Below are 25,085 nucleotides of genomic sequence, written 5' to 3' on the forward strand. Positions count from 1 at the left end.
TATTTGTGTTTTAGAGTCAGGGTCTGGCTCTATTGCCCAGGCTGCAGAGGCACAATCACAGCTCACTGCAGTCTTGAACACCTAAGCTCAAGGGATTCTCCCGCCTCAGCCTCCTGAGTGGCTGACATCACCATACCTGCCTTTTTTTTTTTTTTTTAATTGTAGAGACAGAGTCTCACTGTGTTGCCCAGGCTGGTCTCGAACTCCTGGGCTCAAGCCATCCTCCTGCTTTGGCTTCTTAAATTGCTGGGATTATAGGCAGGAGCCACACGCCACACAGGCCCGGCTCTATGCATACAAAGAGAGAGTATGTTTGTGTTGTGTTATGGAGAAAAATGAAGCAGGAGGGGCAGGGATGGAGTCAGAGAGTGAGAGTGTGTCAGGGGTGGCAAGAGGGTTCAGGGAAGGTCTAACACGATGCCCTTGAGCAAAGACCCAAAGAAAGTGAGGGAGTGAGCCACGGGGCCTGGGGTGAAGAGGAGGGCACTGGCATTGGAGGACAGCAAGAAGGCCAGCATGACCAGGATAGTATGGGTAGGGGACAAGCAAGAGAAAGCCTGAGACAGTGGAAGCCTGATCATGAAGGACCTGTAGGCCCCAGCAAAGACTGACATCTACTTTGACTCCAGGGAAACCAGTGGAGTGTTTTAAGCAGAGGAACGACCTGCTCTCACTTACATTTTAGAAGAATCACCTTGGCTGCTGTGTATTGAGAAAATTCTGGAAGGAGGCAACGGTGGGTGCTAGGAAAATTGGAGCCCTTTGCAGTAACCCAGGTGGAAGATGGTGATGGTTGGAGCAGCATTGTTGCAGAAGAGACCGGAGGAAGTGGTCAGACTGAAGGCAGTGCTAATGGGATTTGCTGATGGATTAAATATGAAGTGTGTGCCAAGCATGATGGCTCATGCCTGTAATCCCAGCGCTTTGGGAGGCCAAGGTGGGAGGATCACTTGAGGTCAGGAGTTCAAGCCTAGCCTGGGCAACAAAGTGAGACCCCGTCTCTACAAAAATAAAAGATTAGCTAGGAGTGGCAGTGCATGTCTGTAGTCCCAGCTACTCAGGAGGCTGAGGTAGGAGGATTGCTTAAGCCTGGGAGGTCAAGGCTGCAGTGAGCTATGATTGTGCCACTACCCTCCAGCCCGGGAGACAGAGCAAGACCCTGTCTCTTAAATAAGTAAATAAATAAATAGAGAAAGTGGAGTCAAGAATTACTCCAAGGGTTTTTGTTTTCTTTTCTTTATCTGAGCAACCAGAGGAATGAATTTGCTGGTTTTTAAGACAGAGTAAATTTAAGGAGGACCAGGTCTGTGAGGGTGGCAGGGAATGTAATGTTAATTATATGTGTCAACTTGACTGGACCACAGAGTGCCCAGGTATTTGTTTAAATATATTTCTGAGTGTGTCTGGGAGGGTGTTTCTGGATGAGATTTACATTTGAATCAGCTGATTGAATAAAGCAGACACCCCTCCCCAATGTGGGTGGCCCTCATCCAATCCATTGAAGGCTTGAATAGAACAAAAAAGGCTGAGTAAGAGAAAATCTGCTCTCTCTGCCTGTCTTCGAGCCGGGACATCAGTCTTCTCCTGCGTTTGGACTCTGGACTTACACCATCAGCTCTCCTGGTTCTCAGGCCTTTGGACTCGAACTGGAACTACACCATTGGCTCTCCTGGGTCTCCAGCTTGGCAACTGCAGGTCTTGGGACTTTTCAGCCTCCCCAATGATGTGAGCCAATTCTTTATAATAGTCTGTCTCTCTCTCTCTGTCTCTACAAACACACGCATTTTTCTTTTTAGGAAAATATTGTATGATTGGTTCTGTTTCTCTGGAGAATCCAGACTACTACAGGAAGTCTGAAATTCAGCATTGGTTATGGTCAGTGTGAGATGTGGAGTAGGGAGAGGAGAGCTCAAGGGAGCAGAGAGTAGGTAATTGAACTGGATTTGAATCCTCCAAATCTGTCCCTTGACCTACTTGAAGTCGGTTTTCTCCTCTGCACAGTTCCTGGAATGGAATCCCTTCCTGCATCTCCTCTCCCCAGGTAGTCCTGGATTCCAGCTTTGTGTCCTCCTTGGCAAGCTCCCCTGTCCTGAAACTGCAGAGGGACCATATGACCTCCACAGTCTGAACTGCTATTCCCTGTCCCTCTGTGGTCCTTTGCCAGGAGAAGTCCCCACCACGAGGTCAGGGGAGACCCTGAGCAGAGGGGTCTCCCCACACCAGGCCAAGCAAGGAAAGAGCTCAGCTGGAAGGGGCTGGATTCATTCTCGCCTCTCTCCAGCCACTCCTGCAGCTCCTGGCTTCCTCGCAAGCCTCTCCACCAGCGCCCTCACAGGGCTGGGACACTTCACAGCTGCTGGGAGAAAGAATGGAATGGACCTAAGGACATCCAGGCAGGCCCAGGCCCTACCCGCTGGCAACTCGGGCAAGTCACTTTCTCTCTCCGAGTCTCGTTGTCCCATTCATCATAAAGGAACAGGCATTACTGCTATAGGGTTGCTGAAGATAAGATGCACCTTGTACAGCATAGTAATGAATGGTGGCAGAAAACAGGTCTTTTAGGCTCCTCTCCCCACCTAGTCAGCCTCTTTCCTTTCTGGGAGATGAGATTAGTTTACCCCCAAGCCCCGCCTGTCCTTCAGAAGCCAAATTTTACTACGGATGCAGGCAACCAGGGAATGGTTGCCAAGGGCCGGGCTTTGAAAGGAAGGGCTGCTTGTTGCCTAGGAAACTGCCCCACTCCGGGTTCCCTGGGGTCCCACCGGTCGATGGGTCTTGGCGCCATCTGCCGGACACAGTACCACACTGCTTCTGAAGCTCCCAGACCCGGAGTCCCAGAGCCTAGAGCAGGGAACACTACTCTTCCCCTGCCCATTCTCCCCCACGACATCTCCACACGAAAGCTCTTTGCTCCTTTTGCCGCCAGACTTTCCCAGAGATTAGAGGCATGGGAAGGAGTTGAAGTACTGTGGAGGGTGGGAGCGGTGTCTTTCTCTACACAGAAAGAAAGAGGACAGGGAAGCAGGACTCCTGGTAGCCTGAGGTCCAAGAAAGTCTCTCCCCTAATTGCTTTCCTGAGGCTTGCAATCCGCTTGGAAACTTTGTTTCCCACTGTCTGCCTTTCCACAGGGAGGGAGCCATGGAAATGAAGAGGTTAAAGTTGAGGTAGGAGAGTGACATGTCGCTCACCGCAAGGTCCTGGTGCAACATCCCCTCCAGGGGAACCGCTCAACTCCCACTGCTCCTGGACCCGAGTCCCCTTTTCTTCTCTGGGAGAACCTTCCTACCCACCTGACAGTTGCCAGGTGAACCCCTTGGAGCCTCAGATCGTCCTGCCCACTCACAGAAGAGGGAGAAGCAGAAAGGTGCCTGCTATAAGACCAGGATTCCTGAGTTCAATACCCGCCCAAGGCAGACCCTGGGCTTGGCCACCCCGAGATCAGCCTGCCCTGAAAGGTGAAGGGGGAAGTGAAATATCTGAGGTTGAGATGCCTGGGGGTGGGGGTGTGCCTCTTTCCCTTTTAGGATCACAAGTAGAGAAACTGAGGCACAGAATGAGCGAAAGGCTGCTCTTTACCTGCTCCAGGCTAATACCACATCTTGCTATCTAGATGTCCCCTCTCCAATTCTAGCTGGGCTGGGGTGGGGATGGGGGGCAAAGTTGACTTGGAAGCTGACACCCCGGCCCTCAGCCCAGAAGCTGATGTTGTCAATGGGCTTAAGAGCAGGTGGAGCAGGAGGCTGGGGACCAGGTCTCCTGGGTCCCTGACCGCACCTGTTTTCCCTCCTGAGCTGAGCCAGAAGGGTAAGCAAGGAGGAGGCTGGCGATGATGATGCCTGCACCCTGCAGGTGAGAAGCCCTGCCCTGAGGACAATAGGTGTGAGAGGTGGGGCTGGGTGCTCTGGCCTAGAAGAGGCTGCATGTGGCTGGAGGCTCCGACCTGGCCGCTGCCCTCTGCCCAGGTTCCCTGCCTCCAAACTCTCCTCAGCAGGAGGCAGGAGGGCTTCAGGAATAAGGTGAGGTGGGCAGGGTTGGCCCCCCAACCTCCTGATTAGCTGAGTCTGAGTGTCAGACTATAGTGGGGTCAGAGAGGCTGAGGTTGGAATGTGACCCTTACAAGCCAGAAGGGATCCTGAAAGAATAAAAAGCTCCAAGGAAGGGGAGAGGGAGGAGATACCTCCCTCAACCTGCCATGCCCCAGTGGCTGGGTCCGTCCTCTCCAGCCCTGACTCCAGATGTGAGGAGAGGGGTGGAGGGAGAGACTGAGGGGAGCTGAGTGGCTCACAGCTGGGACACTGCCCCTGCCTCCCCTCTGTGGTGACTGCCCACTTCCTGACTGGCACTGGAGCCACATAAGCTGAAAGGAGCCTCCGAGGGCTAGTCCAGTCCCCCCTGAATGATTGGATCATGCCATCTGAGGGCCGTTCTCAGTCCTTGGAGCCTGGGAGACGGTGAGGCCAGAGGTGAGGGCCACCCACTCTTCCTCCTCTTGGTCCCCCAGGGGGCACCAGAGATGTCCCCAGTGCTACCCCCTGTGGGGGTAACTTGAATCTCCTGCTCCACACACCTGCACTGAAGCCCGGGCCTCCCAGTCCCCTGGCTCTACCTGCTACCCTGTTCCTTCCCTGGCTGGGGGCAAGGCCAGCTGCCTAGGCTAAGTCCCTGCAGCTCCACCTGGCCTGCAGCTTTGACGCGCTGGCTGGGAGAGTGCACTGAGCTATTTCTTTTGCGGTGGCCTGGTGCAGGCTGCCTGAATGCTGATGTTGCTGCAGGGACCCTGGGGCACTGGCTGCTGCACGCTGGCAGCGCACCCTCTCCCTGGGTGGCTACACCTTTGCGCAGATGCCACTGCCCACAAGCTGGAACCTGGGGCACCACAGCAGCATGGTTCAGCGCCTGTGGAGCCACATCTTCGACAAGCTGGTGGTGAGCAGCCTGGACCACATGGTGCTGGGTGTGTGCCAGGGAGGGGTGAGGGGGCACCTGTGCTGCACAGACCTGGTTGAACCTCAGGGGGGCAGGTAGTACTGCTGACCAAGGCATCTCTGATCTGCATTTCTCCCAAATGTGGCTCTGGGCTGCCTCTGAATATTCACCTGCTGTGGCCTTCCTACCCAGAGTGTCTCTCCCTTTGTCCCACTTGAGCTTCTTGCACTGTGGCTGAATTTGCAACCCACAGTGTGTTGCCTGGGTCCAGACTTACATGCGTTTATCACCCAGGCAAGGGGAGGGCCCATAGGACACAATAAGACTCATTTACTCACACCTGTAATCCCAGAACTTTGGGAGGCCAAGGTGGGCGGATCACCTGAGGTCAGGAATTCAAGACCCGCCTGGCCAACATGGTGAAACCCTATCTCCACTAAAAATACAAAAATTAGCTGGGCGTGGTGGTGGGCACCTGTAGTCTCAGCTACTCGGGAGGCTGAGGCAGGAGAATCGCTTGAACCCGGGAGGTGAAGGTTGCAATGAACCTAGATTGTGCCACTGCACTCCATCCTGGGTGACAGAGGGAGATTCTATCTAAAAAAAAAAAAAAAATAGACTCATTTACTGAGCACCTGTAACCTTCCTCATTCGTTCTCACATAATCCTTGCAATGAAGCCTGGGGGTGGGTGCTGTGTCATCTGCTTTTCTTAGGACGTGTGCTGTGGCAAGTCTCAGACCATATAACTAGATGCATGGAATTCCTCTAAAATAGTAGTTCATTAACTTTAGAACGTATCAGAATTGAGGGGCTGAGGAACAACCCAGAGGCTCAGATCCCATCCTACTACGGCAAGCCTAGGACTTGTTATTAGCTCTCCGGGTGATTCTGACATGCACCAAACTTGCAGGGCCACTATGCTAAAACCTCCTCTAGAAGGGCCATACTAATGCTACCATACCTTAAGGGGGAGATCACTGACTTACAAGGTAATTCATCCTATTGGTCAGCTCTATTAACCAACTAGGCTTAGTTCAAAATGGAACTTCTCCCTTTGAACCACTCACGCTCTTGATTCAGAGTGACTTGGAATTTACCTGAAAACACTTAGATCTTTCCCATCTCAACGGCTGGTCGAGCTGCTTCCTGCATGATTTTTGTAAACCAATGCACAAGACAAACCATGAAACATGGCCCTGTTTTGGTCCATCCCCTCTCATCTTCAACCATCCCCTGGGACCTGGGCATTGTCCTCCCTCCCCGCTGGGTCACCTCTGACTCAGGTGCTCATCAAGGCCAGACTCCAGGGCACAAGGCCTCCCAGTACTGTCAATGACCCATTCACTTTGCAAGAACTCCTGGAGCAGATGTTGAACCAGCTCTGAGCCCACCTGATAGTCCTGCTGTCCAGTTCTTTCCTTTTTGTCCCTAGAAGCACAAAGCTAAAAAATGATGCTGTGAAAGGCTGGCCCCTGAGCAAGTAGCTCTTTGGCAGAAGGGGCCTGGGAGAGGGCAGGTATTAGCATGGCATGGCAGCAGGGAGCTGAGGGGCCCCTCCCTTAGCCATAGGAGTGTATCCAGATCTTCTCCTTGGTCTGCTCATTCTCGCCACCCGAGCATCCCCCGGCCATCTTCCCTGCCTCTGCCCAGTTAAGTGGTATCTGTACCTTCGATGGACAGCTTTGTGCCACTGCCCAACAACAGAGGCATAGGAAGACAATGTGAATGTTCCAAAACCCCTCAACTCTAGGGGTATTCAGCAGCCCACGTGACAGTACTGTCTCCACCGGCCGGGGTTGAGGCTGGGAGGCAGGTCCTGAGCCACATACGAACAGTGGGAGCTGACCCACTCTGCTTTGTACCTACAGGTGTGTTTCGGCAGATGAGACCACAGGCCCTGGCCATGCTGTACTTCCACCTGTGCCCTGGCTGCACCATGTGGCATGATGAGGCTGTGGAGGGCATTTTCCGGCAGCTGGGTGTGATGCCCTGATGCTGGAATTCTACAGCCGTGATGACCCCTCAACAATGCTGCCTGGCTGCAGGAGTGGCTGAGCAGCTTGCAGCAGGTGAAGCATGGGAGACCTCCTGACATGGGGCCCACCTGCACCAGCACACCCCCCACCCCACCCCCAGTACCGCAACACCCTCAAACCTTCCTGGGGAGGCAGGGCCTGGTGCCATACCCCCCAGCCCAACTCTGATAGGGCTCCAGCCACCCAATGGACAGGGCATACAGACAGGATGGTGGAGGCGTTGAGACCTGCTTGATTTATTCCGAGTATTTAATACACAATGACGCAACTGTGATCCCAAGTGTGCAAAGTTAAAGCCTTCAACTGCAGCTGAGGAGAGGGGAGGAATGGTTCATCTGGGGATGGTGGTGAGTCAGGAATGACAGGCAGGCGGCCATGACCAGGGGAGCCTCCTCCCCAGGGCCAGGGACTGGGGAGTGGCCTGAGGAGCAGGACCCAAGGGTAGCCCAGGGCCGGGGAAGGGGGCAGAGACCTCCCCTTTGCCTAGGTCAGGAGCTCAGAAGTGCCACATGGCTGAGGGGCAGCGGCCCGGGAAGGGCCAGAGGCAGGGCCAGGAGAGCACCATTTCCTGGGGGGCTAGGGGCAGGGAGGTGCCCTACAGGAGAAGCCAGGAGGGGCCGCCTGCCCCTGGGGTGGGGGCCAGGCTGGAGCAGGCTGCAGCAAGAAAGACCTGAGGCAGGCGCAGGGCCTGAGAGCCTGGCTGGCTGGGCTCTGGGGGGCTCCCAGGGCTGCCTGGCCCAGGGAGCAGTCCTGGCTCTGCAGGGGATGCCGAGTGAGGGGCAGCAGTCCCCTCAGGACCTCCCCTCCTCTCTCCCTGGAAAGGAGCTGGGGAACCCGTAGTGCAAATCTGTGGACCACTCAGTTATGGAGGGAGGCTGTGCCCAAAAGTGGACACTGGGGTGCATCCCCTCCACCACCTCGGCCTCCACCGCTGTCCTCAGTACAGCCGCTTCTCGTAACTGTGGGGACAAGGCAAGAGGGGGAACAAGAGTGGGTGTGTGGACCCTGCTCCCTCCCAAAACCCTTTCCCCAGGGCCCCCAGATGCAGGAGAGAATGGAGAGCTGAGGAGCCCTGAGATCTCAGCCGCAGGGGGCAGGAGGAGGGCCTGGAGCAGGCCCTAGGCCTCTGTCCTCCCCCAGGCCAGCGTTCCCTGAAGAACCATGCTGGGTCCAGAGATGGCCATGCTCCTTTGGGCCATCGCCACATCTGAGTGGACTGTCCTCAGTGCCCCAGGTGGAGGGACAGCTCAGGCAGGCATGGCCCATCCTCATGGAGCAAACTCCAACCTGGAGCCGAACCTCTGCTGCCCGTGTCTGCACCCAGCCCCAGCCCTGCAGACACAGTGGCCTAGGCTGCTTGTGGTCACTGGGTCCAGTCTAAGATGGGGCAGCCTCAGGCCTGAGGTCACGGGCATCTCTGCAGCCAGAAAGGGATATGTGTTTCAGCTGGATGAGGGGACACTGCTGGTTTCCTCCATCATGGTGTTGGAGTTAGGGGGCCGGGGGGCCCAAACCCAGGGTCCACGTCTCATGGTTACACCCCAGCACCCTCCCACCCCCACCCAATACCCACCCCCACCTCCAGCCCAGGTCCCACCCAGACTGCCCCTGCTCTACTCTACGCTTGGCCCGGGCAGCGCGGTTACTTACACGGCAGAAAGGTATAGCTACGGAAGGGTGGAGCGGAAAGAGACACAGGTTAGACGCCCGCTGATGCCTGGGGACAGGGCTCCTGACCAGGGTGGGGCACATGCCTGCAACTACTGCTGCCAACGAGCACTGCCCCCGCCCACGGTTGCCCCAGCGCTGGCCCTGGCATTCGTCTCTCTGCCCTTGTCCCCGCCAGAGGGGTCACACCCGCATCTTCTGCCTGGCTGCCTGGTGCCACCACAGCCCCTGCCACCAGCCACCAAGCTTCCTGAGCAAGCAAGGGCTGGGAGTCCAGGTGCAGTGAGTGGCCACACCTCCTGTGCCCTGCTCGGGAGAGGCCCGAGGGGAGGGGAGGGCCTGCTTGCATGGGGACTAAAGGACAAGGAATGGGGGGCTAGGCCCTGGAAGAGAGGGTGAGGGGCCATCCTGCAGCAGCATCTGTCCCTGCTGCAGGTGGTCCATGGGGTCCCTGGAACCTCAGCTTGGCCTCAGAACCCTGGCCCCACCTGCCCAACCCACTGCCTGCAAGTGACAGCGAGGAGGCCACCACACTTACGAGTGCAGGCCATGGACGCCACCCTCGATCTGGGCCGACATGGTCCGCTTCTCAAACTTGAGCTCTCCTGAGTACATCATGGACCTAGGAGGAAGGTAGGTGGAACAGGTCAGGGCCAACAAGGGTGGAGAAGAGCGAGAGAAAGGAAGCAGGAGCCGCCCCCAGTCTCAGCACTCACCGAAGGACAGACAGGCTACGGGCCCCGATATCCTGGCAGCCGTGTTGGATGCCCGCTATGAGGTAGGGCACGAACTTCTGAATGGATCCTTTGTCCTGGATGGAGCCCGAGACCCCCTGCGCGATCTTCACTTTATCCCCCTCACTGCGTGGAGGGTGGAAGACTGAGCCCAGCAGCTTGAAGCTCAGAGGACCCCACCCCACCTCTCTTAAGGGCAAAAATGGGATACCGCCCAGGAAGGTCCCCTAGGCCGCCCCTCGCTGGGCTCTGAGTCAGGTGGCCCAGGGGCAGATCCTGTGTCTGCTACTTATGCCCTGTGCCTCAGTTTCCAGAACCACCATATGGGGACTGGCTGCCATCTGGGGAAGTCAGTGGCATGGGCGGGCCCCGAAGGGTTGTGGGCTGATCTGCCCAGGTGGGGCCCAGGGTCAGGGAACCTGAAGTATCGTTTCTGGCTGCTGCTGCTCTTCTCCATGGCATCCAGTGAGCCCATGCCCCGGTACTTCTTGAGCCGCACCCCGTCTGAGAAGAAGTACTCGCCAGGGGCCTCCGTAGTGGCGGCCAGCAGGGAGCCCATCATCACTACAGTGGGTAAGAGATTAGTGCCTCCAGCCCACTAGTGCCCCCCCCCCGCACATCCCGGCTTCCAGCCCTCGCCTGCCCAGTCCCCAGCACGTTCTCCCCTCACCTGTGGAGGCTCCAAGGGCCAGGGCCTTGACCACGTGCCCCACGGTCTGGATGCCGCCATCGGCTATGATGGGCACACCAAAGCGCCGGGCATACTCAGCCACCTTGTACACAGCAGTGCCCTGGGGCCGACCACAGGCCATCACTGGGGGAGGGTGGGGTGCACAAGGCAGAGAAGAGTCAACAGCAACTCAGGGGCCTGGCGCGGGGCCAGCCCAGCTCTTCCTCCTGTGCACTACCTCTACTCAGGAAAAGGGACAGGGCTGGATGGTGTGTCTGAGGCATAACATAAGTGCTGGCAAGTACCACCAGGATGAGTGTCACTCCAGGGATCTGGGCCACCCCACCCCTAAGAACATGACGTGGGATTCTGATGGGGGAACCAGAAGTGGCCTTCAGAGCCCAATGCCCCCAGACAGGTGGCCCCAGCCTCACCTGCTCTCAAGGCACAAGTTCCCCTTCAAGGCTTTTGTTTGCAAAAACTGTTACCAGGGTTAGGTACTATGGTCCCCTTCGGGATACTGGTTTGCATTTCTTCAAGTCTAAGTGTCCAAGGTCCTTCAGTGTCAGGTTTTAGGTGGAGACTATAAGGAACCACACCTGTCTAGGGACGGATGCAAAGCTGGATAAACCAGAGATGGCACCTCTCATTCGTTTTGTCCCTACTCTACCTCAAAGCTTTGAACAGTGCCTGAGACAAGTAGGTGCCTAATGAATATTTGTTAAGTGGGTGAGAGAGGGCCCTCATTTCAACATGGTGGCCAGCTAAGGCGAAGGGCACAAACCTAAATAGCAGAGGCTCTGAGGACCAAAAGGGAGAGCTGTTTGGGGCAGGAAAGGCCAAATGCATCACTCAGTGTTTTGGAGAAATTGTCCTAACAGGAGGGGCCAGGTAGACCTCCTCAGGCCAAGTGAGGACCCAAGTCTTCCAGGCAGCCACCCCACAAGTCAGATACCAGCCTCCAGGGAGCACCTCCTCAATAACCACATGGGGAACACATGTCAGGCTCCCCCCTTCCCACTTCATGTTCAGGAACCCACCCTGCAAAAGGGCTTTGTAATTGGGTGGCACTCCCCATGCCCAACCACACGGTGAAGCAGGTGTATAACATATCCTCATATATTCAGGGACATGTCGTCTCTGTGTCTTCAATATCTACCTTGTCACAAATCAAATCCAAACCCTGAGGTTCCAACAAGCCCCTTGGACAGTCACACCAGCCCCAGGCCCCAAGCCCCAGGCAGAGCCCCCTTGACCACACTCTGAGAAGCAGGCTAGAGCTCTCGCACCCTACTTACACCTGCCTTCCCCTAAGTCAGTGGGCCTGACAGGGTGGGGCCTGTGCCTGGGTCACCCCGGAGCCCACCATGGCAGAACAGGGCCTGGCAGAGAGAGTACTTGATATGCATCTGGGGAACAAAGACGAGGCCCCTGGGCCAGCGGGCACTCGCTCACCTCCTGACACCCACCTTCCTGGGTGATACAGATGGAGCCGCAGCCCATGCCCACGCGCAGCCCGTCCACACCAGCATCAATCAGGTTCTTGGCCTGGGCTGCTGTCACCACTGGGGGTGGGGATGGGGCACAGAAACAATGTGAGGATGAGATGCCCCTGCCTGCCCAACGGCCTCTTGGGACCCCAGTCTAGCACCCCCTAACCCCCTACAGTGACCAAAGCCCATCATGCTCCCTGCCACCCATGCCAGGAGCCATACCATCACCTAGGGATGCTGAAGGACAGAAAAGGGTTACTCAGTGGAGGGGCAGGAGCAAGCGAGTGAGAGGCGACCCCACACTCACCGTTCCCCCCAATCACCTGGAGGTGGGGGTACTTCTGTTTGATGTAATGCACCATGGCGATCTGATACACAGAATTCCCTTGGGATGAGTCCTGTGAGAAAGGACGGAAGAGCTTGGACTTAGACAGCTGAGGACTCTCAAGGCAGGAGGGAGAGCCTGAGTGGATGAACCCCTCAAATCCTGTGAAAACTGTTATGAGAATGCTCTTTCCTTCTGGTTTTTTGTTTTTTTTTTTTCCTGGAAATTCACTTGACAACTTTCAGTCAATGCTCAAAGGGGACTGCTTCCCTGAAAGGTTAACCAGCACTAATGCAGTCTTAAGAGTAGATAAGGCCTTTACTATCCGTTGTACAGACTGATCCTTAAAGCAAGGAGACACTGCCTGGAGCCGTATCCTGTTCCCACCAACTCACTAACCAAATGAAATGACTTAACTTCTTTAAGCCTGTTTCTTCATCTGAAAATGGAATGGCGATTGTTCCTCAATGGGCTGATACACATAAAGGTCTTGACGCAGTGCCTGGCAAACAGGCGGTTCTCAGTGAACATGAGCTAAGTTATTAGGGTCAACTTATGAGCCAAGAAGGCCCTCAGAGGCCTTTGTTTGCAGTCTGTTGTGAGCTGTTGAGAGGGTGCCAGTGACCCTCCTAATTTCTCTTCCTCCTAGTCATAGAATACAGATAAATCTACATGTATGGTCCAGATCACTCACAAGGGATCAATAAGCCTTTATCCTTATTCTACCTCCCTTTATTGGGGGGTGAGGGGGGATTCTTGATTTGCAATTGTTGCTTGCAGCAATTTGTCTTTTTTTTTAAGGATTCAGTGGGTACAATGTGCTTGTTGCTTAAATGGGCATACTGCATACTGGTGAGAATTGGGCTTCAAGTGTACCTAATACCCACATATCGAAAACTGTGTCTGATAGGCAATTTTTCATCCTTCATTCCCCTCCCACCCTCTCCCATTTTGGAGTCCCCAGCGTCTATTATTTCCATCTTTATGAACACGTGTACCCTCTGTTTAGCTCCTACTTATAAGTGAGGGCATGCAGTATTTGGTTTTCTGCTTTGGAGTTAGTTCACTAAGGATAATGGCTTCTAGCTCTGTCCATGTTGCTGCAAAGGACAGGATTTCATTCTTTCTTATGGCTGTGCCATTGGAGAATTTTAACTTGTTTTCTTTGTATCTCAGATGACACAAACCATTGTTTGTTTTTTGAGACAGGGTCTCGTTCTGTCCCCAGGGCTGGAGTGCAGTGGCACGATCCTAGCTCACTGCGACCTTGAATCTCTGAGCTCAGGCAATCCTGCTGCCACCCTCCTAATTCTGACACGAGGGAGCACTCAGAAGCAGAGAGGAAGAGTAGCAAGGGACGGGCACAGGCTTAATCAGAGGTGAACCTGGGTCCTCATAAACCTCCACTCTGCTGAACCACTCATCCACCTCCCCCACCACTCAGGCGGGGGCCTTACCAAGACTATGACGTCGACGCCCGCCTGGGTGAGCAGGTCCAGACGGTATTTGTCATCCTCACGGGTGCCCACAGCTGCCCCGCAGAGCAGCTGCTTCTGGGAATCCTTGGAGGCCAGAGGGTAGTCTCGGTTCTTCTTCAGGTCGGTGCGGGCGATGATGGCCACCAGCTCATCGCGATCATTGACGATAGGAAGCTTCCCTGACAAGGAATGCAGGGGTGAAATGAAGCAGGCTTGGTGGGGAGAAGTTTGGGAGATGTTTAGAAGGGTGAAGATGAAAGTGGACCACTCCAGAGATTCCACTGAAGTACCCCAGCCAGCCACTAGGTGACAGCACCCCCCGCCAGGAAGTGTTCCTAGGGACCTAGCCCTCTTCCCAAGGAACAGGGAGCAAAGAAACCTCTCAGCCCAGCAGGTTCCTGGGGGTCTGTGGATGCGCATTCCTGTGGCCTGGGATGGGCAGCCCCTGAGCACTGGCAGCCTTTCCCCTGCTGGGCCACAGTGGCCGAAATCTCCTAGCCAGGAGTGATGCTGTCCTGCAGGGAGAAGCATGTGCCCTGTCCAATATAAACACCAAACAACCCTCCAGTATGGACCAGGGAAGCATTTCCCAGTATAGCCAACAGGGACCTGGTGAATATTTAATTTTTCCTTTTTTTTTCTAACAAGCGAAAGTCAGCTGGGTGTGGTGGCTCACAGCTTCCTCACTTTGGGAGGCCGAGGCAGGTGGATCACTTGAGGCCAGGAGTTCAAGAACAGCCCGGCCAATATGGTGAAATCCCATCTCTACTAAAAATACAAAAAAATTACCTGGGTGTGTTGGTGTCTGCCTGTTGTCCCAACCACTCGGGAGGCCGAGGCAGGAGAATTGCTTGAACCCGGGAGGCAGAGATTGGAGTGAGCCAAGATCACACCACTGCACTCCAGCCTGGATGAGAGAGCAAGACTCCAGCTCAAAAATAAATAAATAAATAGAAGCCAAAGTTGTGGCCAGGCACGGTGGCTCACGCCTGTAATCCCAGCACTTTGGGAGGCTGAGGGCAGATCGCTTGAGGCCAGGAGTTCAAGACCAGCCTGGCCAACATTGTGAAACCCCATCTCTACTAAAAATACAAAAAAAAAAAAAAAAAAAAAATTAGCTGGTATAGTAGCACATGCCTGTAATCCTAGCTACTCAGAAGGCTGAGGCCATGAGAATTGCTTGAACCCAAGAGGCGAGGGTTGCAGTGAGCTGAGATTGCACCACTGCACTCCAGCCTGGGTGACAAAGTAAGACTCTGTCTCAAAAAAAAAAAGCTAAAGTTGTTTCTAGCTGGTAAATATTATAGAAACAGCTTAGTGTCAAATAAATTTAACTGAAGGACTTCTGAGAGCATTTAATAAGTGAATTGCAATTCTTTATGCAAGATAGGGGATAGAGAAAGGAGTTATTGCTCAGAAGTTTTTTCTGATGAGCATCTCATAGGACTAGTTTTGGGAAACATACTGTGAAGATGCTGCATTAGGGACAAGCTTCCCTAAGCTAAGAGAAGATGGCAGGAGTTGTGCTCTGGCCTGCCTGAGGTTATTTGAACCTTCCCCAGGGCCCAGTCTGGTTGCTGGGATAACCTGTGAGGCTGTGAAGGAACAACGGGACTGTGGACAGGGAGTCAGGCTGGCGGTTGAGTTTTCAACTAGCTCCCTGGTACCTTTCTTGCTACGCTGCAGGATCTCATTTGCCTCTTTCAACGTCACACCTGCTGGAGCCACCACCAGCTCAATCCTTGGCGTCATCACCTGTGGGGCCAGGAACATTTGCCTGCAGGTTGGCAGGTGAGAGAGAAGGAGCCAGGCCTCCCTCTGGTCCCTGGTCACAGGCACCAGTCTGAGGCCCCAGCATGAGGGTCCTCTCTGCACCCAGCCCTGCTTCCCCTGCCCTGCAGGTACCTCACTGAGGAGGGTGGTGTGGTCCTTCTCGGCAAGAAAGTCGATGTCTCGGGAGGTGACGATGCCCACCAGCTTGCTGCCCATGGTGCCTGTCTCAGTGATGGGGATGCCAGAGAAGCCATGCCGCATCTTGGCCTCCAACACATCGCCCACAGTGTGCGAGGGGCTCAGCACCACGGGGTCCGTGATGAAGCCCTGTTCAAACTTCTGCGGGCAGAGATAGGGGGAGGAAAAGGCTGGAAGAAAGCCAGGGATGAAGTCCAAGCTGGCCACAGGGAACAGGGGATGCAGCTGTGCCGCAGAGAAGCCAGCATCCTCAGTGGGATGAGGAGCCAGTGGGAAAATGAGGGCTCGGCCCCAAGGCTCCACTGAGAGGGAGGACACGCAGGGAGTATAACAGTGCAGGGCTGGCAGGGGAGGCTGGGAGGGCCTCTGAGGTGGGGACTGCCAGGTGGCATCTTGCTGGGGACAGGCCTGGTACTTGCCTTGACCTTCCGCACCTCGTTGGCCTGGAACTCTGGGGTGCAGTTGTGGTGAATGAAACCAATACCTCCCATCAGCTGATGTAGAAGGGAAGTGTGGTCAGAGCCGGGGCCCATCCCTCCTCAGCCCTTTCCCTCAGCACAGCCCACCATGGTCAGTTCCTGTGTGCCCTGGAGTCCCCATGCAGGTGCGTAACTCACAGCCATGGCAATGGCCATGTCAGCCTCTGTCACAGTGTCCATGGGGGAGGAGATCAGCGGCGTCTTCAGCGTGATCTTCCGGGTCAGGGCTGAGGTCAGGTCCTGAGGATGGAGGCACAGCCCATGTGAAGAGTTTATCACCCACTGGACACTCATTCACTGAGCTCCTACATGCACCAGCACCAGGACAGGCCCTGGGGACATGGCAGTGAACAAGGTGGATGAGTTCCCAGCTCATCTAATGGAGCTTATGTTCTACTTGGAAAGAAAGATGACAGACACAGGACACATGCTCAAGATGACGTCAGTCAGGATGAAGGCTGCACAGAAAAACAAAAAGGCCAAGCGACCACTGGCAACAAGGTGACTGGGGAAAGCCTCTTTCCTGGGAGGTGACTGGTGGGAGCCGATCAAGTAGAAGTCAGAGGGGCAGTCACTCTCAGCTAAGGGGCTGAGTGCAAACCCGCCTCAGGGTCCAATTCTTTCGGAGGCACATTTAAGAAAGAAAAAGAAGGCCAGGGTAGTGGAAGGAAGGGAGAGGCGGGAGGAAGGCAGGGGCAGCATGTATGGCCGTGAAGACCATGGACAGAAGCTCAGATTCGATTTGGAGAGAAGCCACTGGAGGGTCTTGACAGAGAAATGATCTGATTTATGTTTCAAAAAGGTCACTCAGGCTCCAAGGTGGAGAATGGATTCTGGGTGACAAGGGCTGAAGTGGGGGTAGGCACGGAAAAGAGTCTTTTAGGCATCCAGGAAAGCAAGCAACGAATGGTCTGGAGCTCAGGAGAGTGGTCAGGATTGCAAGTGTCCATTTAAAAGCCACCTGCCCATGGAGGAAAGGCCAGAGCACATACCCCTCTGAGGGCAGGCCAACAGTAGTGGATCCCAGTCCCCAAGACATTTGTGCAGACTTTGCTGTGTAATTTTTTTAGATTCAAAGTCCCTGAAACCCATCACTAACCCTGGTTCAGACCTCTGACCCCATGATCTAGAAAACACCATCCTCTCCCCTTTCATCATGCCAAAGAAAGGCCACAGCCTTCCTGATAGAAGCCACAGGACAAGGAGACCCTTGCCGGCCAGGTAGGGGTCTTTTTTTTTTTTTTTCTCTGATGGAGTCTCATTCTGTCACCCAGGCTAGAGTACAGTGGTGCAATCCCGACTCACTACAACCTCCACCTCCCAGAGTCAAGTGATTCTCCTGCCTCAGCCTCCTGAGTAGCTGGGATTACAGATGCCCGCCACAACGCCCAGCTAATTTTTGCATTTTTAGTAGAGATGGGGTTTCACCATGTTGGCCAGGCTGGTGTCAAACTGCTGACCCCAGGTGATCCTCCTGCCTCAGCCTCCCAAAGTGCTGGGATTACAGGTGTGAGCAACCATGCCCAGCTGGTAGGGGTCTTTTCAATCCCTCCCTTCCTAGCAGCCAGCCCAGGGTCTGACACAAAGCCACACTGGCCAGTAAACTTTGTTAAACTGAACAGCTGCACCAAGTAGGCTTCTTGGTTGTTGTCATAAGGGAAACAACCAGAATCATTCGAATTTCGCCCTGAAAATCTGTCTGGGTCAGCTCTGGCTACACACCGGCTGGATGTGAACTTCCCTCACGTGTAAGTGATCCAGGCACACTCAGGCCCTCTGGCCTTTCATGAGAATCAGACCAGAATAAATAGCAATAATAATAGCAACAGAAAAGAAATGGTTTTTTTTTTTTTTAATGTGTATTTATTCATCATCGAAACATGGCACTTTTTCTTGAAATGACTTACACCACCACCACTACCCACCTTGGCTTCTCTGAGTTTATCATATGTTAATTGTTCATTGATTCAGCTCATTGATGAGCCCCTCCGGGAAAGCAAGGCACTGCGTTTCCTTGTATTTATCCAAAATGTAACTCTTTTAAACCCTCTTGCCAGTTCTTGTACATTGTGTATCAGTGAACAAGTCTGTCTACCGTTTTCAAATCTCCGTAATTTTACTGGCTTCTATCACGTCCTTGTTCAGCATTCCAGACAAAATCCAATCCTTATGGTCTCTACAATAAGGCAGCCACTCCCAAGCCCACCCCCTTCCCAGGCCTCTTCTGAACCTGCCCACAGGCTCTGTCACTGACAGAGAGCCACCCAGCCCTGGGCCAGGCCTCACTCAGGACACTCCTGTGTTCCCATAGCTGCCTCTGCCCCATCAAGTATAACCCTTTGATCTCTGCCTGTTTCTCTGGCAACAATAAAGGCTATATCTACCCATTCCAGCTGGGTGGAATCACCCCTGTAATCACAGCATCTTGGGAGGCTGAGGCAGGCAGATCACTTGAGCTCAGGAGTTTGAGACCAGCTTGGCCAACATGGCGAAACCCCGTCTCCACTAAAAATACAAAAATTATCGGGGGGTTTTGGCACGTGCCTGTAATCCCAGTCACTCAGGAGGCTGAGGCAGGAGAATCACTTGAATCTGGGAGGTGGAGGCTGCAGTGAGCTGAGATCACACCACTGCACTCCAGCCTGGGTGACAGAGCAAGACTCTGTCTCCAAAAAAAAAAAGGAGGGCTATATCCTATCCACCCATTCCCAAGAAAAGTCTCTCCATGCCCTGCCCCTAAGCAAGAAGTCAGCCTCTTCCACCCCACACACAGCCCCCTTCCCTTGTCAAAGGAAGAGGTACTCACCACCTCATCAGCTATGAAGTCTATGAATCCTGGGAGAATCAGGAAGTCGCTGTGAAGACAGAGAAGTGAGTGTTACTAGTGGAGAGGGGTGCCCCAAAGGGACAGAGCCTGCCATGCCAGAGGAGGCAGCAGGGGGGTACAGAAAAGCCTAGAGGAGCAGAGGCTACAGCCCCCTATCCCTACTTCCCCATCAGGGCAGTTCCCACCTCGTGTACCCCACTAGAGTCTGGCAAACTCCAGCCCCGAGAGCTGGAGCCAAAGACAGCGAAAGGTCTGCTGGGGCGCCATCAAGGCAATAGGCCCAAAATATCCATTGCCTTCAAGTCTCAGAGTTTGTCCAGCGACACAGAAGTTTCCATATCGCCACACACAGCAGACACAGTGCCTGCCTTTGAAAACTTCCCAATCTTGATGGGGAGAGAAAATAAGTAAACACTGGGAACAAACCTGAGAACAATTTTGTGGCGCTCAACACAGCACGAACATGACCCAGCACAGGACAGGCTGCACGCCCTGGTGCCTGGGCTGCTGAGTCACACAGGGCTCGGAACAGCATGGAGGGACCCCGGGGGGCTGAGTGCAGGGCATGTTCTGACAGAGCAGAACAGAAATGGCTGGGATGGGAAAGGGGAGGAAAGAGGCCTTAGAGGTGGGACCAGGACACTGGGGCCCCAGCCAAAGCATGGCAGCTGCCAACACCCGGGTGGGCCACAGTCACAGCAAACCCCGGAAGGGAAGTGCAGGCCTGCATGGATACATCTAGGTGCAGGGTCACAGCTCAGGGGCCCCAACCTGCTAAAATCACAGCAGGCCTTGAGAGACACACCCAAAAGCAAATATCCCACACTTCAGGAACACTCTGAACTGAGCTAAGCAAAGCAGCAGGCATCCCTAGCGCAGGAAGGAAAAGCCACAGGGTGGAGGGGGAGTGGGTCGTTAATCTGCCCTAAGGCCTAGAGAAACTCCTAGGCGTTTCCCTAGGGAGTTCTCCTAGAAGACTTCAATGACAACTGTATCAAACTCAATCTCATCACCAAAGACCACCAAAGAAACAAAGAATTTCGGCTGCTCCCAGCCTTTGGCAGCCTTTCTTCTGTATAGCAAGGAGGCCACAGAATAAATGCTGGAGTCTGGGCCTTGTAGCATTTTCTAGGTATTCTATACACCCGTCGCCTATGGGCAGGTAGGAGGAGACACTCCTCAGGAGTGACTGGGTATCCTGGTGTTTAGGGAAACTGCTGGCCAAGCAGGAGTGCTTACAAGCCAGGGCAGGGCTGGCAGGAGACAAGGCAGGGATGCTCTTGACTGGCCAGCATCCCCACTCTGCCCCTTCTGATGCTCCTTCCTGGCAGGGGCACAGTCCTGCAGCCAGGAGGCAGAGCTAGTGCCAGGCCTGCAGCAGGCAGGGCAACTGGCCTAGGGCCCACGGAAAAGGCAAATGAAGCAGGAGGCAGACGGGTAGGTCTGTGTCCTCCTCCAAAACCCCATGTAGGGTGGGCTTAGGGGTGGCAGTCACAGAATAATTCGCGCCTTGGGAGGGGCACCAGTACCCAACCTGTGGACAGGGAGGGACACAACTGGAAAAAGCGCTGGACTAGACAGTTGGAAAAGAAGCTACCCCAACCACCTGGCTGGGCCTCTCCTGGGACCACGCGGAAGCAGCTGCTTAAGCTTGGCTCCGGGGACCCTCTGCCCTCGTGGTGAGGCTGGGAGGGGGCGTCCTGGACCAGCGGCTGGGAAAAGTCTCCCCATAACGCCCACATCTCCAGTTCCCACACGCCCGAGGGCCCCTCCATGCCCCTGAGAGGAGGAAGGGGACAGGCCGAGCCCGGATCTGGCCAGAAACGGGTCAGGGCTCTGAGGGCCGCGGTGTCGCCGTGCCACGTCCGTCTGCTCCGGCGCGGGCCTCCTTCCTTCCGTGCCCAGCCCCCAGCGCCCACAGCAGACACTCGCACCGGCTCAGGAACGCCGGGGGAGCGGCGCACGTGCAGGGCCGGCCCGGGGGTCGCGGCGCGTGGATGCGCGCACCTAGGGGTACGAGCCCCCACGCTTACTTGTAGGTGAGGCCGTCGGCGCTGGCGAAGAGCTGCTGCGCGGTGAGCCCGTCCTCGGGCACGTAGCCGGTGCCGCCGCTGATCAGGTAGTCCGCCATGCTGCCGCGAGACCCCGCGACCCGACATAAACACCCGCGCGGCCGCCCGCCGCTGCCGCCGCCGCTGCTGCTACTGCTGACGCCGCGCCGCGGCCACGCTGCTGCCGCGGGCCGGGCGGGCCGGGGGCGGGGGCTGCGGCAGCGGCGGGGCGGGCCAGGGCGCCGCCCTCTCCTCCCGCCCCTCCCGCCCTTCTCGCCCCTCCCGCGGAAACCGCCGCCTCCGCCCGCGCCGCACAAAGGGCTCAGCCGCGCCGCGCGCACGCCCCTAGCCGCCTGCAGCGGCGCTGCGACCCCGCCAGCCCGGACCGGGTAGGAGGTGCGGGGCCCGCGGGGCAGAAGACCGGGTCAGGCCGGGACACGCCCCCTCCGCCGCTCCACGTCCAGCCTCCCAGGACCCCCAGCAGAGGCCCCCCCCCTACCCCCGAGTTATCCCCCAGCCTGGGCCACCCACCTTGCCCTTCTCCCCAGGGCACCTCTAACACGGTTCTGCCGTTCCCCAATCCCCAATTGGGGTCTTCCGCGGACCCTGATCAAGGCCCGGAGCCCTGAGAAACCGGTCCTGGGCTCTCAGCTCCCCAGCACTAAGGACTTTGAGGTTGGATCGCTATGCCCCATCCTGACATCCTAGGGAGCGGGCATTCTTCACAATGACACTCCTTGACCTTTGGGTGGCCTTGGGGCCCTCTGCAGTTTACAAAGCATTTTTCATAAATGAGCACATTAACTCCACAATCTATTAATTGCCAAGTGTTGGGTACCCATTCCCTTGACAGAGGCAAAATCTATAGTTCGGAAAGGGAGGGAGGGGTACTGCTTCTGATTCATGGCCCAGTGCTTCAGCTCACCGCCCTATCTCCGGCTGAGAAAATGGTGTTGGTACCAGGGCTTTTAACCTCAAGAGAGCAGTTTGTCATTTGGGAGGGTCCTGCGGTGGGAAGATGGGGGAGGATCATAAGCCTGGCTTAGACAAGTGTGCATACAAATAAGAACAAGGGCTAGGGAACTTCTGAAAAATCCCCAAAGCAGAAGTTGGTGGCCCTGGGTGCCCAGCAAGATCCAGATTTCTACATGTGGGCAGTGACTGGGTACAGACTGATTCACATGGGGAAAGGTGGGGTGGTAGGAGGTAGATCCTTCCCTCTTATGGGACCAGAACTGCCAGTGCTCTTCCCAGACCAAGAGTGGATGCCCCCACCCGGACTTCACAGCCTCCTCCCTGTGTCCTCCTGTGGCTCCCACAGCTCACTTGGGGAGAAGAGAATAAGGTGGCGTGGGACACAGTCCCTTCCCTGGCACGGTGGCTGGCTGTGGCCCTGGGAGGCTGGGTTTGTTTACCTCTCAGCAGTGTGATGGCAGCTAGGCCCAGGGGAGGCTTGGCCTCCAAGCCACGAGGTTCCCTGGGATGCCCAGCCTCCCCCATTAATGCCCCCGGGACCCTGCCAGGAAAACACAGACTGTTCCATCTGTGTGCAGAGGGGAGGCTGGGGCCAGATTGCCAACGATGCCTGGGAAGCACCTCTGAACCTTCAGCATTCATGGGCTCACGCAGGGAGCCCGGGCCACATGGGGGACCAGGGGAGCGTCCTGAGGAGCACCAGCACTAGGACCTTTCACTGGCCACGTGGAGCAGAGCAGTGAGACCAGCTGCAGAAAGTGCCCGACCATTCAGAGCTGCTCTGTGGTACCTTTCTGGCCACAGAAGAACAGAGCTATCATGCCAACTGCAGGCACAGAGCAGAGATCAGCACACAGCAGAGACCGGCCCAGTGGTCTCTCTGGGTCACTGGGTCACTAAAGGACCTGCTGTGGGTCACTGTCCCCTACAGTATGGGTCAGGAATGGCTAGAGTACTATTCAGGATTCAACCAGAGCCGGGGCCCAGGAAAGCAGCTGGATTTGACCATCTCAGGTGACCTGTGACATCTGCCCCAGCCTTCTTAGAGAGGCTGCCTGGCTGAGGCAAGGGAAGGGTCACCTTCCCAGTGATTACAGACTTCATGGCCCCACTCCCCTCTCCTGCTCCCCTACGCACCTCCCGCTTTGACCTGTGTTGGGCTCCTCATCACTCTAAGCTGCTGGGCTCAGCCCTGGGTTAGGCTGTGCTTTTCCAGAGATTCCGCTAATCCACCCTCAACCCCCGCTCTCATACACCCTCTTCCTGATCTTCCCCAGCTGCTTCCTCCGTGGGGAGGAGACACCGAGGCAACCAGTGGGCCTCCGAAGCTGAGGAAGGGCTGTTGTCCCCTAAGACCCCCACCTAGCAGCTGTGGGGATAGGAAGGCAGGTCCAAGTCCCTTCCTCAGGGTAGCAGGGCAACAGTGCCCAGCTGGGTACTGAGGTTCAGGCAGGGAGCCCCGAGGGCTCTATCAGGCCTGGGGCTGTTTGAAGGAACAAGATTTCAAAACACTCTTGAGGGGAAGATGGGGGAAGGGGAGAAAAGGTAATAACATTAGCACTGCTGAGCTGGGACGGGGGCATAGCCTGTCCAAGTTCAAGCCAGAGAGCAATAACACTGGATTCAAACCCAGGACTGCTCACGGAATCCTGTCCACTTCCCACAGCTCCAGGTTGGCAAAGGCAGGTGGAGGTCTGACCAGCAGGTTTTGAATCTCACTACACCCCCTGGCTGGGGCTCAGGTTTACACAGGCTCCCTGAGCCCAAGTTGGGGGTGCGGGTCGGGTTGGGGGTGGGGGTAGGGATGGCCCCTTGATGCAGAAGTGCAATCTGGAGAAAGGATGCACTCACATGGCTCCGGCCTGAGCTCTGAAACATTATGTTTGCAACCCCTGCTCTAACCAAGCACTGCCTCTGTCAAGCCCTAACCGGCTCCTTCAGCCCCTGTGGCCCCTCCCTATCACCCCGCGTCCTGAACCCCAGGAGCTGGATTTCTAGGATAGGAGAAAGGCTGGGGGTTGCCTAAGCCTGAGTCAATTCTAGAGAGGCAGCCTGCCGGGACAGGGGAGCCTAACTCAGCAGCCCCACTGCCGAGGAGCCCCTTAAGCCGTTAAAAGTTCTTACATAAGCGGCCAACCCCTGGGCAGAGCTGCCGGGCTAATTCCCCCAGACCACCCCCCCACAAACCCAGCTGCCAGGTCACCTCCCCAAGCTGATGAACACCAGCAGATGGGCAGAGAAAGAAGTCCAAATCCTCTGGACCGGAAGGACAGTGGGATTGCATTTCAAGCTGCGATACAATCCAGAAATTAGCTGCTGTCTCCTTTTCAGCCAGTCCCCCTGGGGCCTAGCTCACTACCCTACTCTTCCTCCAGTGTGCCTCATTCCCCTACACACCCCAGCATGGGGGCCTGCGTCTTCGGAGAGACCTTGAGGTGAGCTGCACTGGCAGCCTCATCAGATCTCAGTGCATGGTGAGGAGAGGAGAGTGTCCTCACCTAGCCCTGCGAAGGCGATCCATCTGGACACCAACACCTGCCAGTAAGACCACTGAAGATAGTTCTAGGAGGCAACAGCTAAGGAGGGGTAAGCCAAGTCGGACAGGACTCCAGCAAGCACTGTTTGAACCCCAGGAGTTGGAGCCACCTGAACGGGGTGCGTCGGGTGTATGGCGAGGTCCAATCTAGGGCTAAGATTTTAGGGAAGGTTTTTACGACCTGTTCCCTCTCCTCTGCTCCCCCGTGCAACGAAGCACCTAATCCTTCGCACAGTGCCCGTCTGCATCCCCCAGCCAAAGCCGGGAGCGTGGCGTTTCGGGAAGTTAGAGGCTGAGGCGGTTAAGAGGGGAAGGGTTTGTGGGGCCTGCCCCTCCCCTCCCCCGCAGCGTCGCCGGGTTCCCGGAGCCGCCGCGCCCTCCTCGGCCGCCCGCCCCGGATGCGCCCCGCGCGCTCTGCCCTGGGCGTCACCTCTCGGGCTCGTAGCCGGCCTGCAGCAGTCGGGCGCTGTACCGCTGCGCCGCCGTCTCGTGTGCCGGGTGTTGCCGGGCTCCGGGCTCCGGAACAGCTGCGGCTCCGCCTCCCTGCAGCGGTGGTGGAGTGAGTGGCCCCTCCATGCGGAGGCCGCAGCTCAGGGCGGGCGGGAGCCTCTCCTCCTGGAGGCTCCCGGGGCCCCGGCTGGGCAGTGAGCGCAGCCCGGTCGGATCCCGAGGAGGGGCGGGGCCGCCGGGGCGGGGCCTCGTGCCGGGGGCGGGGCAGGGGAATCCGGGAGTCGACTGGGCTCCGCCCTGGGCTCCCCGCTCTCCCCGGCGCTGCTACGCAGATGCCTAGACTCGGTTCGTCTCTCCCATCCCGGATTCAGCGAGGGTACATCGGGGGATGAGGGGAAGAGGTGTCCCCACACGGGTGGGACTGGAAAGAACTCCGTCCCTTCCCTGCTGTCTGGACCTTCCA

The 25,085-nt window shown here is 56.2% G+C and overlaps 1 protein-coding gene and 1 long non-coding RNA gene across 5 annotated transcripts; one reads left to right on the top strand and one right to left on the bottom strand.

Moving 5' to 3' along the window:
- The first annotated feature begins 1,599 nt into the window (after window positions 1–1,599).
- On the top strand, window positions 1,600–7,245 carry LOC105740733. Its single transcript, XR_004033017.1, has 2 exons — window positions 1,600–1,725; window positions 6,798–7,245. It is a non-coding gene; the product is annotated as an uncharacterized LOC105740733 (long non-coding RNA).
- On the bottom strand, window positions 7,177–24,828 carry IMPDH1 (inosine monophosphate dehydrogenase 1). 4 transcript variants are annotated; one of them, XM_030826077.1, is made up of 16 exons: window positions 24,603–24,828; window positions 20,644–20,742; window positions 18,590–18,638; window positions 15,922–16,023; window positions 15,724–15,798; window positions 15,239–15,445; window positions 15,001–15,088; window positions 13,313–13,512; window positions 11,838–11,928; window positions 11,507–11,602; window positions 10,038–10,181; window positions 9,787–9,931; window positions 9,350–9,493; window positions 9,172–9,255; window positions 8,616–8,632; window positions 7,182–7,924 (listed from the first exon to the last, which is right to left on the bottom strand). In XM_030826077.1, exons 1-16 carry the CDS (start codon window positions 24,746–24,748, stop codon window positions 7,824–7,826), a joined length of 1,788 nt encoding a protein of 595 aa, XP_030681937.1. In that variant the 5' UTR covers window positions 24,749–24,828; the 3' UTR covers window positions 7,182–7,823. The 4 variants fall into 4 exon arrangements, with proteins under 4 accessions (XP_030681938.1, XP_030681940.1, XP_030681937.1 ...); XM_030826078.1 differs by lacking the exon at window positions 8,616–8,632 and having other exon boundaries at window positions 7,177–7,924; XM_030826079.1 differs by lacking the exon at window positions 20,644–20,742.
- Window positions 24,829–25,085: the final 257 nt, after the last annotated feature.

The sequence above is a fragment of the Nomascus leucogenys genome, chromosome 13, assembly GCF_006542625.1.
Source record: "Nomascus leucogenys isolate Asia chromosome 13, Asia_NLE_v1, whole genome shotgun sequence".
Classification (NCBI taxonomy): domain Eukaryota; kingdom Metazoa; phylum Chordata; class Mammalia; order Primates; family Hylobatidae; genus Nomascus; species Nomascus leucogenys.

What these genes read in the sequence shown, in the direction of transcription:
- IMPDH1 (XM_030826077.1), bottom strand. Translation starts at nt 24,748, where the DNA reads ATGGAGGGGCCACTCACTCCACCACCGCTGCAGGGAGGCGGAGCCGCA. An exon ending in GCCGGCTACGAGCCCGAGAG is followed by an intron (nt 20,743 to 24,602) that starts GTGACGCCCAGG and finishes GTCTCGCGGCAG; the next exon opens with CATGGCGGACTACCTGATCA. An exon ending in CCTGCAGCGTAGCAAGAAAG is followed by an intron (nt 13,513 to 15,000) that starts GTACCAGGGAGC and finishes ATTCCTTGTCAG; the next exon opens with GGAAGCTTCCTATCGTCAAT.